Source organism: Aethalodelphis obliquidens, unplaced genomic scaffold (genome assembly GCF_003676395.1).
Source record: "Aethalodelphis obliquidens isolate GAN/ISIS:26980383/991018 unplaced genomic scaffold, ASM367639v1 scaffold112, whole genome shotgun sequence".
In the NCBI taxonomy this organism is placed as follows: domain Eukaryota; kingdom Metazoa; phylum Chordata; class Mammalia; order Artiodactyla; family Delphinidae; genus Aethalodelphis; species Aethalodelphis obliquidens.
In genome coordinates, this window is record NW_020838056.1 from 1536196 (window position 1) to 1550106 (window position 13911).

General features: G+C 46.9%; 1 protein-coding gene across 1 annotated transcript in view; it reads right to left on the minus strand.

Moving 5' to 3' along the window:
* Nucleotides 1-13911, minus strand: part of MYRIP (myosin VIIA and Rab interacting protein) — a 199527-nt gene that overhangs the window by 41862 nt on the left and 143754 nt on the right. Inside the window, exons 6-9 of the mRNA XM_027097159.1 lie at nucleotides 11663-11760; nucleotides 11356-11436; nucleotides 10117-10260; nucleotides 3176-3457 (exon numbers count right to left, since the gene is read on the minus strand). Of these exons, the coding sequence (XP_026952960.1) occupies nucleotides 3176-3457; nucleotides 10117-10260; nucleotides 11356-11436; nucleotides 11663-11760 (605 nt within the window). The remainder of the gene's footprint in view (nucleotides 1-3175; nucleotides 3458-10116; nucleotides 10261-11355; nucleotides 11437-11662; nucleotides 11761-13911) is intronic.

Below are 13911 nucleotides of genomic sequence, written 5' to 3' on the forward strand. Positions count from 1 at the left end.
TAGAGTAATCTTGATTGTAGGTTCTTCTCTTTCATCACTTTAAGTATATCATGCCACTCCCTTCTGGCTTGTAGAGTTTCTGCTGAGAGATCAGCTGTTAACCTTATGGGAGTTCCCTTGTATGTTATTTGTCATTTTTCCCTTGCTGCTTTCAATGAGTTTTCTTTGTCTTTAATTTTTGTCAGTTTGACTACTATGTGTCTCGGCGTGTTTCTCCTTGGGTTTATCCTGTACGGGACTCTCTGTGCTTCATGGACTTGGGCGGCTATTTCCTTTCCCATGTTAGCGAAGTTTTCAACTATAATCTCTTCAAGTATTTTCTCAGGTCGTTTTTCTCTCTCTCTTCTCCTTCTGAGACCCCTATAATGTGAATGTTGTTGCGTTTAATGTTGTCCCAAAGGTCTCTTAGGCTGCCTTCATTTCTTTTCATTCTTTTTTCTTTTTTTCTGTTCCGCAGCAGTGAATTCCACCATTCTGTCTTCCAGGTCACTTATCAGTTCTTCTGCCTCAGTTATTCTGCTATTGATTCCTTTTAGTGTAGTTTTCATTTCAGTTATTGTATTGTTCATATCTGTTTGTTTGTTCTTTAATTCTTCTAGGTCTTTCTTGTACATTTCTTGCATCTTGTCGATCTTTGCCTCCATTCTTTTTCCGAGGTCCTGGATCATCTTCACTATCATTATTCTGAATTCTTTTTCTGGAAGGTTGCCCATCTCCACTTCATTTAGTTGTTTTTCTGGGGTTTTATCTTGTTCCTTCATGTGGTACATAGCCCTCTTCCTTTTCATCTTGTCTATCTTTCTGTGAATGTGGTTTTTGTTCCACAGGCAGCAGGATTGTAGTTCTTCTTGCTTCTGCTGTCTCTCGGATCTTTGTATTAGGGTCCGTTTCTGGGGTAAGCCGAACAGACACGCACATGATGCAAATGTGCAGACTTGCCCCGTCAGTGGAGCATTCACTCTCAGGGGAAAGGTGTATCCTTGGGGCCTTACAATTAGTCACTAAGTCTGCCCTCAGGACCATCTTTGGGGCTCTGAATCTGATGCTTCTTCTTAGTGGCACACCCTTGGCCTTCTCTCCTTGAGGAGTTGGCTACTCTGTTCTCTGAGCTTTGCCAAAAAGCTTTCATTTTTTTTTTAACACTTAAACTATATCTTATTTTTGTGGTTGTCTATCCCGCCCCCCATCCCCCACCCCTGACCATAGTTCCTTGAGAGCAGGGCCACCTATTCTTCACTGCTGGACCCCCAGCCCCTGGCCAGTTCTGCAACCCATCCTGGGCTGGTAAAGACCACTCGCTTGTGAACACAGGCACCCACAGGCCGCAGGGGAAGATGGGGCACTTAATGTGCGGCTCTACATGAGTCCAGCTGTCTGCAGCCTCTCCTGGGGCAATGGGAGGAAGCCAAAGAGAGAAGGCCCTAGTGATGCTACTCTGTGCCTGCCTCCAGGGTTGGCTGTGTTGTAGATGTGGTCCTGGACTCTCCTCCAACACCCACTACATGGTGGGCTGGGGTCTGCCCATCACCAGCTCCTCTCTTCTTCTGCCTTTTATAATTCCAGATTGCATGTTGCTCTGGGAAAGCTAGAAGTTGGCCAATTTTTATCTCAGCAAAAGCAGGGATGGCTCCATAAATGCCTAACCCCATGAAAACCTTGGTTGTCAAGCTGCATTGTGGGAAATTCTCAGAGCTCTGCCTGGGCTCCAGTACCATATTCCCTTTGTGCACTGGGACACCCTCTGGGACCCTGCTTTCCTCCATCCTCTCCTTTCTCCAAATTCTCACTCTTTCATGATTGTGCAGACAACTCACAGTTAGAAACTCAAGACCAGCAACTGTACCCTGATCTTTATTTCCCAGTAATGAGCACATGCTGTGTATATGGCAGATGCTCAGTCAAGGTCTACGAAGTGAAAATGTGTTTGGGGGGGACATGGATTACTTGCTGTAAGCACTGTCAAGCCTGAAGACTGAAGGTGGGTTTACTCAGCCCACAGTGTCCCCTACAGCTGACCTCAGCCATGGACCAACAGGCTCCAGAGCCAACCTTTCCCCTGAAGCATAAACAGAACTGCTGAAAATAGCCCAGTTGATGTTACCCTTCTAAGATGACCTCTGCCTCTGGCCCTCCTCTGTTCTACATTTGTGCTCTGCTGAGACTGAGAAGTACCCCCAGGGAATAACCTGCTTCCTGCTAAACGGATCAGACATCTTTCAAGACTTCTGGGGTTGGCCTGGACATTTTAGCATGTCAAGGACCAAGCAGTCCTCGGAAAAACCAGCAGTTTTCCATACAAGTGCTTTATATTTTTTATTTAAAATATTCATCCTGAGAGATGCATGGATTTTTTTTTTTTTTTTTTTGCGGTATGCAGGCCTCTCACTGTTGTGGCCTCTCCCATTGCGGAGCACAGGCTCCGGACACGCAGGCTCAGCAGCCATGGCTCATGGGCCCAGCCACTCTGCGGCATGTGGGATCTTCCCGGACTGGGGCACGAACCCGTGTCCCCTGCATCGGCAGGCGGACTCTCAACCACTGCGCCACCAGGAAAGCCCCAGAGATGCATGGTTTTTTGAGCCAAGTATGAAATCATTTTTCTGTGTGTGATGTTGTTGAACTAAGTTTTTTGTTTCTATGCAACTGATAAATTACACATGGGTGCCTTAGTTTAGAGAAATTTATGCACAAAATCATGTTTTGAAAACCAAGATCCTTTGCAAATTTTTCTGGAATGCTCATAATTCAGCAGGAACGGTTTTGTGAAATGGAGTGTCTTTTACAAGTGCTTATAATACCCGCTAAATTTGTTAGTTTCTAAGTCTGAACTTTGAAATGCTCTTTCTTTGTTATTTGTTTACTTTTATGGTGTGGAGACACTTATTACCATGAGTAGTTGAAAAGCCCTGCAAATGTTTGAGGACCACATTAGCTGTGGTATCTTGGATACTGCAGTGAATGCCTGCTAGGTTGGATTGGTGTTCCTGGCCTACATATAATAAGACACCTTCTCCTAGTCCACATAGAACACGTAGCTGAAGGGGGGCTGTGTAGCCAAGTGATCTGAACACACTTGCCCACTGTCTCACGGGTCTCAGAAGGAAAACTGCCCATGTGGGAAACATGTCCACATTATATATTGTGTGCTGTGTGAGAGACCTCATGACTTGGCGGCCCAGCTGTCCCAAACGGGCACACCCCACTCAGACTGATGGTAGGAAGGGCTGAGCAACCACACGACAGCCGAGAAGCCTCCCAACAGCATTTTTGAAACCCATAGACCAAGCACATGCTGCTTAGAACAGTTACTTGTCTCATCCAGCCTGTCCGCGCTCTTCCAGCTGGGCAATGCCTCCTCCTCCCTCGGCTGCCGGTCCCTCGGCTGCCTTGATGCAGCCTCCAGCGAAGAGGTCCTCAGGGCATCTTCTCTGCTGAGTGGGAACGCAGACTGTGACCGCTGTGGAAAGAAAAGAGGGGAAGGGGTGACCTTGTAAGGCACAGTCCCCAGGAGGAGTGCCTTCAGATCTGCAGGCATCCCACTGCATGGAGAAGACATAGCTGATAGTAATGTCTTTTCTCGTGTTGAGGCTTAGAAGTTGCACATCAGAGCTTCCTGCCATATAATGGCACAAATGGTTCCTGTTTATTCCATTGCAAGCACGCAGGCCTGCCAGAACGCATCAGAGATGTGGTAGAATCCGACAGAGCAGGTTCTCACATGGCTCCTGTTTCCCCAGCCATTCTTTCGGCCAAGATTTCTTAGGGCCAACTGTGTGTGATGAAAATGAGAGCATCTTCCCTTCAAAGACCTCCAAACCTGAGCATTTCAGCGGTGTAAGTAGAAAGTTATCACACAATCTAAGGGCTGCAATAGACAAGTGAACCAAGGATGATCAGTCCACAAGCCCAGAGCCTTTGCAACACATTCCCATTTAGTTAAAAAAAGGAAAATAAACTCTAACCTAAGGGCAAGTGGTAGAAAAGGGATTTCAAATGACTGACAAGAAACATGTTTGAGCTGTATATGTTACAAATGTTATACTGAGAATCTGAAGCTCAAATGTTCTGTGTAGGGAATTTCATCAAACAGAGACCAATTTTTTCCATTGTCATTTAATGAAAGAATTCCCTTCTATTGGTGATTTACTTTGATCTTTTTCTACGGGTGAAACAGGAACAAAAGCGTCTCTGAGCTAGGAAGCAAAGTATCCGTCTCTGACTCAGGCCCCAGGCAGTTTGGCGCCACCAGCTGGCCAACCTCAACAACAACACTCCTGCTGCCTTCTCTCCCGGCAGGAACTGGCTCATCTTGGTAAACTTTCTTCCTCTCCCGCCACAGGTCCTGAGAGTAGGAGACAAGAGGGGAGCATGTTTGGAGAGCTGTGGGCAGGGCCCTCGGGTGGCTGAGGCTGGACTAAGAGGGGAGCATGTTTGGAGAGCTGTGGGCAGGGCCCTCGGGCGGCTGAGGCTGGACTCAGGACTCAGCTGTATCTGGGCTCCAAGACCATCTCTGCCACAACACCTTGGCTGAGTGACTCAATTTGTTGAGAAGCAGAAACCTAATCTTGCGCTGCACACAGTAATTGCATAATAAGTGTGAGCTTTAAAAAGGTGTTTGAGAATAACAAAGGAGAATAGCAAACACCGGATCCAGGATATATAGGTGAGAAAATTGAGCATCATGACCAGGGTTTTGGGAGAGGACAATGCACTCTGTAGCCTTGCCCCGAAGGATGGTTAACCAGTCTGAGAAAAGACTCAGAGAGGGCTGAGGATCGAGCCCCAGCATCACCATCATTGCAGGCTAGGCCAGGGCCCAGCAGCCTGCAGACATAGGGCATCTGGCACACTTTGTTGGAGAGGGTGGTGCAGCCAGTTCTGGTCCAGAAGGAGTCACTGGAAACCTCTTCTATTTCCCCTCACAAGACCTTGAGGCTGATCCAGGAGGAAGATGGGTTTGCATAACAAATACGGAACGCTTTAAGCTGTGTACCAAGGGTCACAAACTGCTTCCCACCCCTTTGATTACAGAAGAGAGTGTGACGGGTCTCCAGACCTGCCGTTCGATGCAGCGGTCACAGGTTAATGCAGCCCAGGAGTGGAGGAGCTCTCCCCCTCTTATCGATTAGATGAGATTCAGTGTGCCTTCAGTTCAAACAGGCCACGGTCTGTGGAAAACCCCCTTCCTCAAGCTGGGCTGAGGGTCTTGGCTGCTTGTATTCTTGCTGTGTTATACGACACTCTATTGCAACATCTGTTTTTTTGCCTGGTGCAAGCAACTGAGGGAGGTTAATGGACTGCTAATGGTGACATCCTCAGCCCCTGGCACAGTAACTGGTACGGAACTGGAAATCAACGAATGTTTACTGTGGAGTGAATGTGATTTGGGGCGGGCTACAGGATAGGTTTTCAGAAGCCTGATTATGATAATGATGATGATCTTACTAACTTCTTGGATGAGACTGGGGATCAAGAAAAACAAAGAAGAAGCCCACTGTCATCCTCACTTATGTCATGGAGGGCAAGGTCTTGGAGGAGAGAAAAACTAACACACACGTCAAGTGGCTCTCGGTTGGGTACCAGTTCCATCATTCTGAGGGCACAGCAAGCACTGACCCTGTCTCTAGCGCCCTGAACAGCTCTGATACTTCACAACAACCAAGGTTTTCTTGGGGTTGGGTACTCAGGGAGCCATCTATAATTTTGTGAAATCCTTCACAGATGATGAGCAGCTATCACAGAGGCAGAGATTAAGGGTGACAGTCTGTTGGCAAGTGAAGTTATTAAAAATGAAGAAAAAAAATCCTTCCATGGCAAACCCCCCATATATTCAGGGGAACGTACCCTTGACATGTCTCCCACCTAGGACTGTCAAGAAAACCCCCCTTCTGTGTGATTGCACGGCTCTTCCTGTCTCTCCTACAGTCCTATTCCAACATATCGACTCCTCCACAGACTGTGAGCTCCTTGAAGACAGGGATGGTCTTTTGGATGTGACCCTCGGTCCCATGTTTGTGACTGAATTTGTAGGATGTAAGACACAGGTGTGCCCCTAAGGAGCTGATGGCCTATTGCCAGATGCAGTATTACTGCAGCCTCACCTGAGCTGTTTTCTGTACCTTGGTCTTTATTTTTCTATCTTCAAACTTCTCACTGTAAATCACTGAATACATGTTTGAAAGAGAGGAAATGATAGTATTTCATTTTGCAATGGCTCAAACAATATTTTATTTCTGTATGTGTGTGTCTGTAGGAGGTGGCTGGGCTCCATTTCTATAGGACAAAAATGCTCCCTCACCTACGAAAGCCAAGATCAAAAAATGAAAAGTCCTTCTGTGGTCCCAACAGGGAAGATGGGATCTATGTTTTTCATGAGTTGAGGATGCCAGGCTTTTGTAATCTATTTCAGGCAAGCCATTGTTTCAAACTAGGAAAAACAGCTGTACCCTGACAATCACAATGAGCTGACTCCAGCGCGTCTCAGGACACTGCTGGCCTGCTGTCTCCAGCCAGGGTGGAAAAGCCCCAGACCCTAGACCCAGTTTTGCCACAAACTCATTGCAGTAAACGTATTGCCCAGAAGATGGCGCAACCACGACATTTTTACTTGCCAGTTGGTTCAACCTCTGTGGCTCTCGGGAAGTGATGGGATTACTTGATTAATTTATTTGCCTTGTTTCCCTGGCTGTGCCCACCCTTTCGTTCCCACCCACAGCTTTTGTTTTTCTTCCTCTTACCCACCCTAGGGTCCATGGAAGAAACAGGGCTGGTGATGTCAGGTCGGGCGGGCCTGAGTTACAGTGTCTGCGTGTCTGTGCTGGGGGGCTGGGCATGGAGGGTGGAGTCCATGGGTTCAGGAATGTTAGCATGCCAGCAAAGCCTTGCAAAGATGGACTGCGAAGTTCAAACAGGCCCCGCCGCTTAACTCTTTGGGCATGAATGGGTAATGTGTTGGGTAGAGGGTCCCTGTCAGCTCCTCTTGCTATGTGCGATTTTGGGAGGATCTGTTCTAAGCGTCAGTTTCCTCACAGAAAGGAATCAGTGCCATGTCTAGCACACAGAATGCACTCAGTAAATATCAGTCACAATAATAGCATTTATTAAGCTCTGCCACTGAGCCAGGGCAAGACGTCCATCCCCTCACTCAGTCCTATTGGGTGCACATGAGTGAGTTGCGGCAGCCTGGAATAACTTGCCCAAGCACAAGGTTGGTGCAGGGCTTGACCTTGGGTCTGTCTGGCTCCAAGGTGATGCTCTTCCATGCCCTCTTGCTGCTGTGCCTGACACCCTTTGCTGAAAACCTGGGGACAAGGCACTCCTGGCTAACATGCTCCAACCCAGCAGGACCTGCCATCCAAACCAGCTGGTTCTGAAGCTTTAGGCAAAACTTGCAGTGTGATCATCAGTTACCTTTGTTAAAGCTTCCTCTGCAGCCGCTGGTCCCCCGTGTGGGCAGCAGCGTCCTGTTCTCCCTGTATTTCTTGGAATGTTATATTGTTGCTATGACTGCAATGATTATCATCATTGCCACCAGGGCAGGCTCCCTGGGGCACCGATCATGGCTTCAAAATAAGTCTTTGCTCTCAAGGAGCCCACGTCATAAAACAGGGAGAGAATGTTTTTAGTATCAAGGGTTTATGGGCAAAGGGATCGATAACAGTGTTCATATGAATAACAACTGAGACATAGCTTTGCTTTGTACTTTTAGGGTCGGGCATAGTCATTAAATTCAATCCAATAATTATAACAATAATGAAAAATACTTTAGGTCTGTACTATAGTCATTTAAAGGAGTGAGCAAATGTGAGGGAGGAAAATGACAAAAGCACAAAGGGAAAAGGCTGAGGAAAATAGGGAAGGATAGAGAAGAGACAGAGTCAGACAGAGATGCACCTTAGTCCCCGGGCATAGCATATGCCCAGCCTCTGCTGTCATCATTATTATCAACAGGATCACCGTATTAATACAGAGACGACTTTTTATATACACGCACCCAAAGAGATAGGCACTAAATGATTTATAACCCCTGCACTGGTGCCTTTCAGGATATTGCATCTTAAGGCTTTGAAAGCTAGATTGCACTGATCCCCCTACTAGCAGAGAACCACACAATAAAGGAGGAAATTAAAAAGTGGACAATCACACTGAACTTTCTTTCAAGAGAGTAGATGAGAAATCCCGTCAACATGGGGATGGATTAAGTTTGGGTTTAGCAGTTAAGCCCAAGGAGCCCAGTTATAGGGTTCTGCACAGTTACCCCTGGAGGCAGGGTATTCGTGTCCTTGGAGAACTGAGGATAAAAGAGGAAGCACTGCCAGGAGACCACTGGTTTAGGGCCATCCAGGGTCTGTAGGTCAGAGTGCCCTCCTGAAGATATCACGAAGAGGCCATCCTTAAGCCTGCAGCCTGCCGGCATCCCCTGCCAGCTTTAGGTCAATGTACTGATGCCCAGCTCCGCCCCAGACCCTGTGAGTCAGCGCCCCTGGAGTGGGGCTCAGGCAGATGAGGAAGATGAGCGTCTGAGGCGAGAACAGCTCGTGGAAAGGTGGGAGAGCCACCTTCCTCGAAGTCCCCAAGAACCGAGGCTTAGCCTGCTGGTTCACGTCCAGGCTCTGGCCAGCCTCCAGAAGCATTTCTGCTTTTATGCCCTCTGCTTCTCGCTCCGTCTTTATCTAGCTCCCTAGACCAGAGCTGTGTAAGAAAACTTTTCAGGGAGGCTGGAAATGTTCTGTATCTGCACTGCCCAATAAAGTAGCCACCAGTCCCAGGGGCTGTTGAGGACTTGAAATGTGGCCAGTGTGACTGAAGAACTGGATTTTAAATTTAACTTTAATTAAATTGTCACTTGTGTCTTGTGGTCACTATATGGGACAGTGCAGACTAGAACCTCTGGGATGAAAGGGACCTTAGGGATCGAGTCCATTGATCTCACGTTTTAGAGGAGGAAGCTAGATCAAAAGCTTTGGAACAGGAAAAAGGTACTCAACTCCCGACCCCACTGATTACTACCTGTGGGAGCTTAGGCAAGTTATGCTAAAACTATAGTTTCTTTACCTATAAAATGGGCCCAATAATACCTGTCCCCACCTTTCGGTGGAGAGTAAAAAAAATAACATGCGATGGGGTGATTTTCCCATGGCTTCCTTTCCAGTTTTTTTTTTTTAATTGAAGTATAGTTGATTTACAATATTGTATTAGTTTCAGTTGTACAGCAAAGTGAGTCACTTACATATATGTAGTTTTTCAGATTGTTTCCATTATAGGTTATTATAAGATATTGAATATAGTTCCCTGTGCTTCACTTAGTATGATCATCTCTAGGTCCATCCACATTGCTGCAGATGGCATTATTTCATTCTTTTTTATTGTGCCTTTCCAGTTTTAAATTGCACCTGTGTGTTGCCCTGTCCCTTGCCCTGTGCTATGACTGTGGGCACCTGCAGCTGATAGAACACCAGCCCTGCTGGCCAGTCCTGCTCTTTCTTGCTGAATTTCCACACCGAGGGCCCAGCCTCTATCCCATTCTCCACACATCGTTGCCAGGGCTGCTTAAACACATACCAAAGGATTTTACGGGCTTGGTGACTCTACCGCAGATGTGGCAGGCCCAGACCCTTGGGGCACAGGAAGGACACTGTGCTTTGTGGTTGGGGATGACAAACAAAAAGATCTACTCACACCCCGACTTCCTGCCCACATCCAGATGTGATCTCAGAAGGCAGTGGCAATTCTCTCGTTGTCATTTCTCAGTTTCAGTAAACAAGTGCTCAAGTTGTAAGAACACACCTGGCCTTCAGAAAGCCATTTTTTCCATGGGACTCAGTACAACTATTTTCAGGATTAATTTTAAAAAGCCTATTGACATCGTTATTTTTCCTAGATTGGTCTCTGTGTAAAAACCCACCTCCATGTGTGTAAGAGCACAGGCCTCCTGGCCCCCACGCAGCGCTCTCTGCATCTCTCCCTGCCCTTCAGGAACCTCAGGCTGTCTGGTGGACACATGTGCTAACTATAGATGTTAAGCGTGGTGTCCCCATTTCTGTGGGGATAATGGCTCTGACTTGCACACATGCAGGGCACCTGTAGGGCGTGGGCCGGCATGGTGTGGGGACTCACCCAGAAGGTGGTGGAAGCGCGGTGGCCTCCCGGGTAGGCTGTGGTCCCCTCGTCGGCTGCCTTCGCACTGCAACTCTGGGGCTGTGGCCACTCCGGCTCCTCTTCCACGTGCTGCTCACTTTTGCTCTTCTGTTTTCTTATGATCTGGGGAGGAGGCGGGTGACAAAGGGGACACGTTATTGGAGAGGGCTCCAGTGCTATGTGGGGTAACTGGGACCATCTCTAGGAAATTCTTAGCCATGTAAGAGCTTAGTTTCAGGGTCTTCCCTGGCAATCCAGTGCTTAAGACTTTGCCTTCCGGTGCAGGGGGTGCAGGTTCAATCCCTGGTTGGGGAGCTAAGATCCCACATGCCTCGTGGCCAAAAAACCAAAACATAAAACAGAAGCAATATTGTAACAAATTCAAAAAAGACTTAAAAAAAAATGGTCCACATCAAAAAAAAAATCTTAAAAAAAAAAGTGTTTCGTTTCAACAGAATACCATCTGATTTCAGGTCTTATGATAAAACAGCACAACTAAAGCCTTGAACATTCTACATCACTTTACAGTTTACAAGTAGTCCTTTTACAGTGCTGACAACTTCTATTTATTAAGTGCCTACTGTGTGCCAGGCACCATAAATGCTTTACCTCATTTAATTTAATTTAATGCTTTACCTCATTTAATCTCTGTGCTTGGCACCATAAATGCTTTACCTCATTTAATTCTCAAAATAATTCTAAGAGCTACGTACTATAACTCTCCCCATTTTACAAATGATGAATGAGGCTCAGAGGTTATCAGTTAAGGACACACAGCTCATAAATAGTGGAAGTGGATTGCAAACCCAGAGTCTCTGGCCGTACATCCTGACTTTAGGAAGTGTCTGAAAGCCCTAAGGAGGGGGCAGATACCAAGCATCACGAGGGAAGGCTTCAGCTTGTTTGCACCGCTTGCTAGGTTGGGCATGGCCATCTGGATTTAATGAGTCCATTTGTACGAAGGTCTCTGGGCTGGGTTCCTGGCTCCTCACCCACCAGCTCAATCCCTGAAGGCAACCACGTTCACACCGCTTAGTTTTTGCAGGGCAATTCAACCCCTCTGCATTAGCCCCAGAGTACAATGGAGAAAGTGAGAAGAAGAGAAGAAACGGTGCCCAAGACAACAAAGGTGCCTATGGCGGCTCTTCTGCTCACCAAAGGCCCTGGTCCAGGCCAGGGTGGTAAATTGCAGTCATCTGGATGCTAGGGCCCACCTACCTTCTGCAGGATGGTTGTGGCCAGTTCCTCAGTCAGCTCCTCCCTGTGGTCCCGCAGGTAACTGGCCTCATTCTGCTTGTCCTGCAGAGAGAGGAAGAGAATGTCGTGAGCTGTGGGTGTGTTTGGGAGACTTGGCAATCGCTTTCTGAGGAGTCCTGACCACAAATGCAGGGGAAGGATAGGCTCTAGACAAGGATGGCTATCATGATGATGGTTTCCCCACAACCTGCACTTTCTCTTGGCAGCCAGGACTCCACCCACACCTCCTCCCAGACAGACGTTGTGACGGGGGCCGGGGTGGGCATACCAGGCTATCCCCATAGGCTTCTGCTTTGGAGATCGCTTCTTCGATGGCCTCTTCAGCCACCCGTAGGGCGACAGCCAATGTGTCCATCATGCTATGTCCTAGACAGGAAACAGAACATAGACCGCTTTCTGAAAGGCAAGGACAAGCTCCAAAACATACAAAGTGGCTTAAAGACGACTGGACAAAAGGACTTAATATAAGGAAATAACGGTTCTTCATCCACTTTCTCAGATAAAGATTATGTTTTATTTTGTGCACGTAATGTATCATTATAATGATAGGGAGGAAAATTGTGAAATCTTCTGAGGGCTGTGCTCATGGTTTAATGCAAACACAAAATCCATGGAAGAATTTTTTAGACTCTAAACCCATACTATCGATAACATTGGCCGATCTTGCTGAGCTCAACCACGTGCTGGGCTGCAGACTGAGTGTCTCATACATGATCACAGTGGATCCTTCCAACAACTCATTGAGTAGGCACCATTTTATAGATGAGAGAACTGAAGCACAGAGAGGTCAAATAACTCACCCAACGTTGCGCAGTGAGACAGAGAGCTGAGATTTGAATTCAGGGCTCTCTGTCTCCAAATCCTGTGATTTTAACCACAAAAGTGAGATAAACACAAGCCAACATGATTTTTAAAAATAATGCTATCATATATTTAGTGAACATATTTTTTGCATATGGTGACAAACGGAAGTTTTCCCAAGTCAAAGGACTTCTGCAGGTGACAAAATTCTTTTTGAAGTCAAATACTTGGAAGAGTTTTGCTTCCTGGAGGTACTAGATTTTTTGCTTCTTACTTGAAAGTGAGAATCTCTATCATTCGTCTCAGTTCATCCCAGAAGCCCGATTCACATCAGGCACAAGAACAGAGGTCTGCAGGGGCTGCTTGCCTATGTCTCCTTTTCCCCGATTTCAACCTCCTGTTTCCATTTATAATCTCCTAGTCATGCATTATTTAACACATGCATATCTCCTGAAAGCTGCCTCAGATTCTTTGTAGAATGAGACAAGGTGTAAATATATCAATTCATTAATTAATCAATCCGTTAATTAAAATACTTAATTCAAGCTTCTTAGGCTCCTAAAGACACACATGTGGACAGAAAGTAGCATTTGGCAAACATAACAAAATCTCCCAAACCAACCCAATTAAAGTCAAAAGCATCTAGCCAGGCAGCTGACAAGGACATCACAGGCTGGCTGCGACAGTCCTGACAGAGACACACGGGGGCAACCCAGCTCAGGGCTTGGCACCCCTCAGGTGGCTGAGTGAACACATCATTTCCCCAGTGTTTCTATTAGAAGAGTCTATAAAATTTAAGTTGTCACTACATTCAGTGCTCCCTGGAGACAGACACTGTATCTCCCATCTCTCTTCTTCAAGATACCAATCAATGTATTCTTCATAGAAGTGGCGCCCCACAAATTCTTGTTGATTCAAAGTGCACCAAGACCTCCCCAGCACTAGGGTCTCTGAGGGTCCCAGTGATGCCTCGACAGACGCGAGCTGAGCCCATGCTCTCATGTGCTTTCCGAGCTATTGGGTGATCAGGTGCATAGCTAACTGCTAAGAGGCATGCTGGAGATCCTATTATGGGGATAGTCACCAGCTTCCACAGAGCCCTGGAGAGGAAGAGCCTAGAGCCATCAAAAAGGGTGGAGGCCACGTCTGTGGTTTTGGCATGAGGTGGAGTGGAGCGCTAAGATGTCTGGGCTGAAAGTGAAGGCTTGAGAGGGTGTTCAGAGATAAAAACTGGTGGGGTGTGGAGGGAGGATAAGAAAGCAGAGGCAGAGTGACCGAAGTTCAGAGGACCAGTCAGGTGGGGGGGACTGTTAGTTTTATGTGTCAACTTGGTGAAGCTATAGCACCCAGCTGTTTAATCAAACACTAACCCAGGTGTTGCTATGAAGGTGTTTTGTAGGTGTGGTCCACGTTATGGTTACAATAGTTGACTTTAAGTAAAGGAGATTACCCTTGAAACTGTGAGTAGGTCACATCCAATCAGTTGAAAGGCCTTAAGAGCAAAAACAGAGGTTTCCTAGAGAAGAAATTCTGCCTCAAGACTTAAGCATCAACTCCTACTAGAGTTTCTAGTCAGCTGACCTATTCTGTGGGCTTGCCAGGCCCTGCAGTTGTGTGAGCCGAGTCCTTGAAACGAACCTCTTTTTTGTGTGTGTGTGTGTTATCTGTACATACCCTATTGGTTCTGTTACTCTGGAGAACCCTGGCTGATATAGA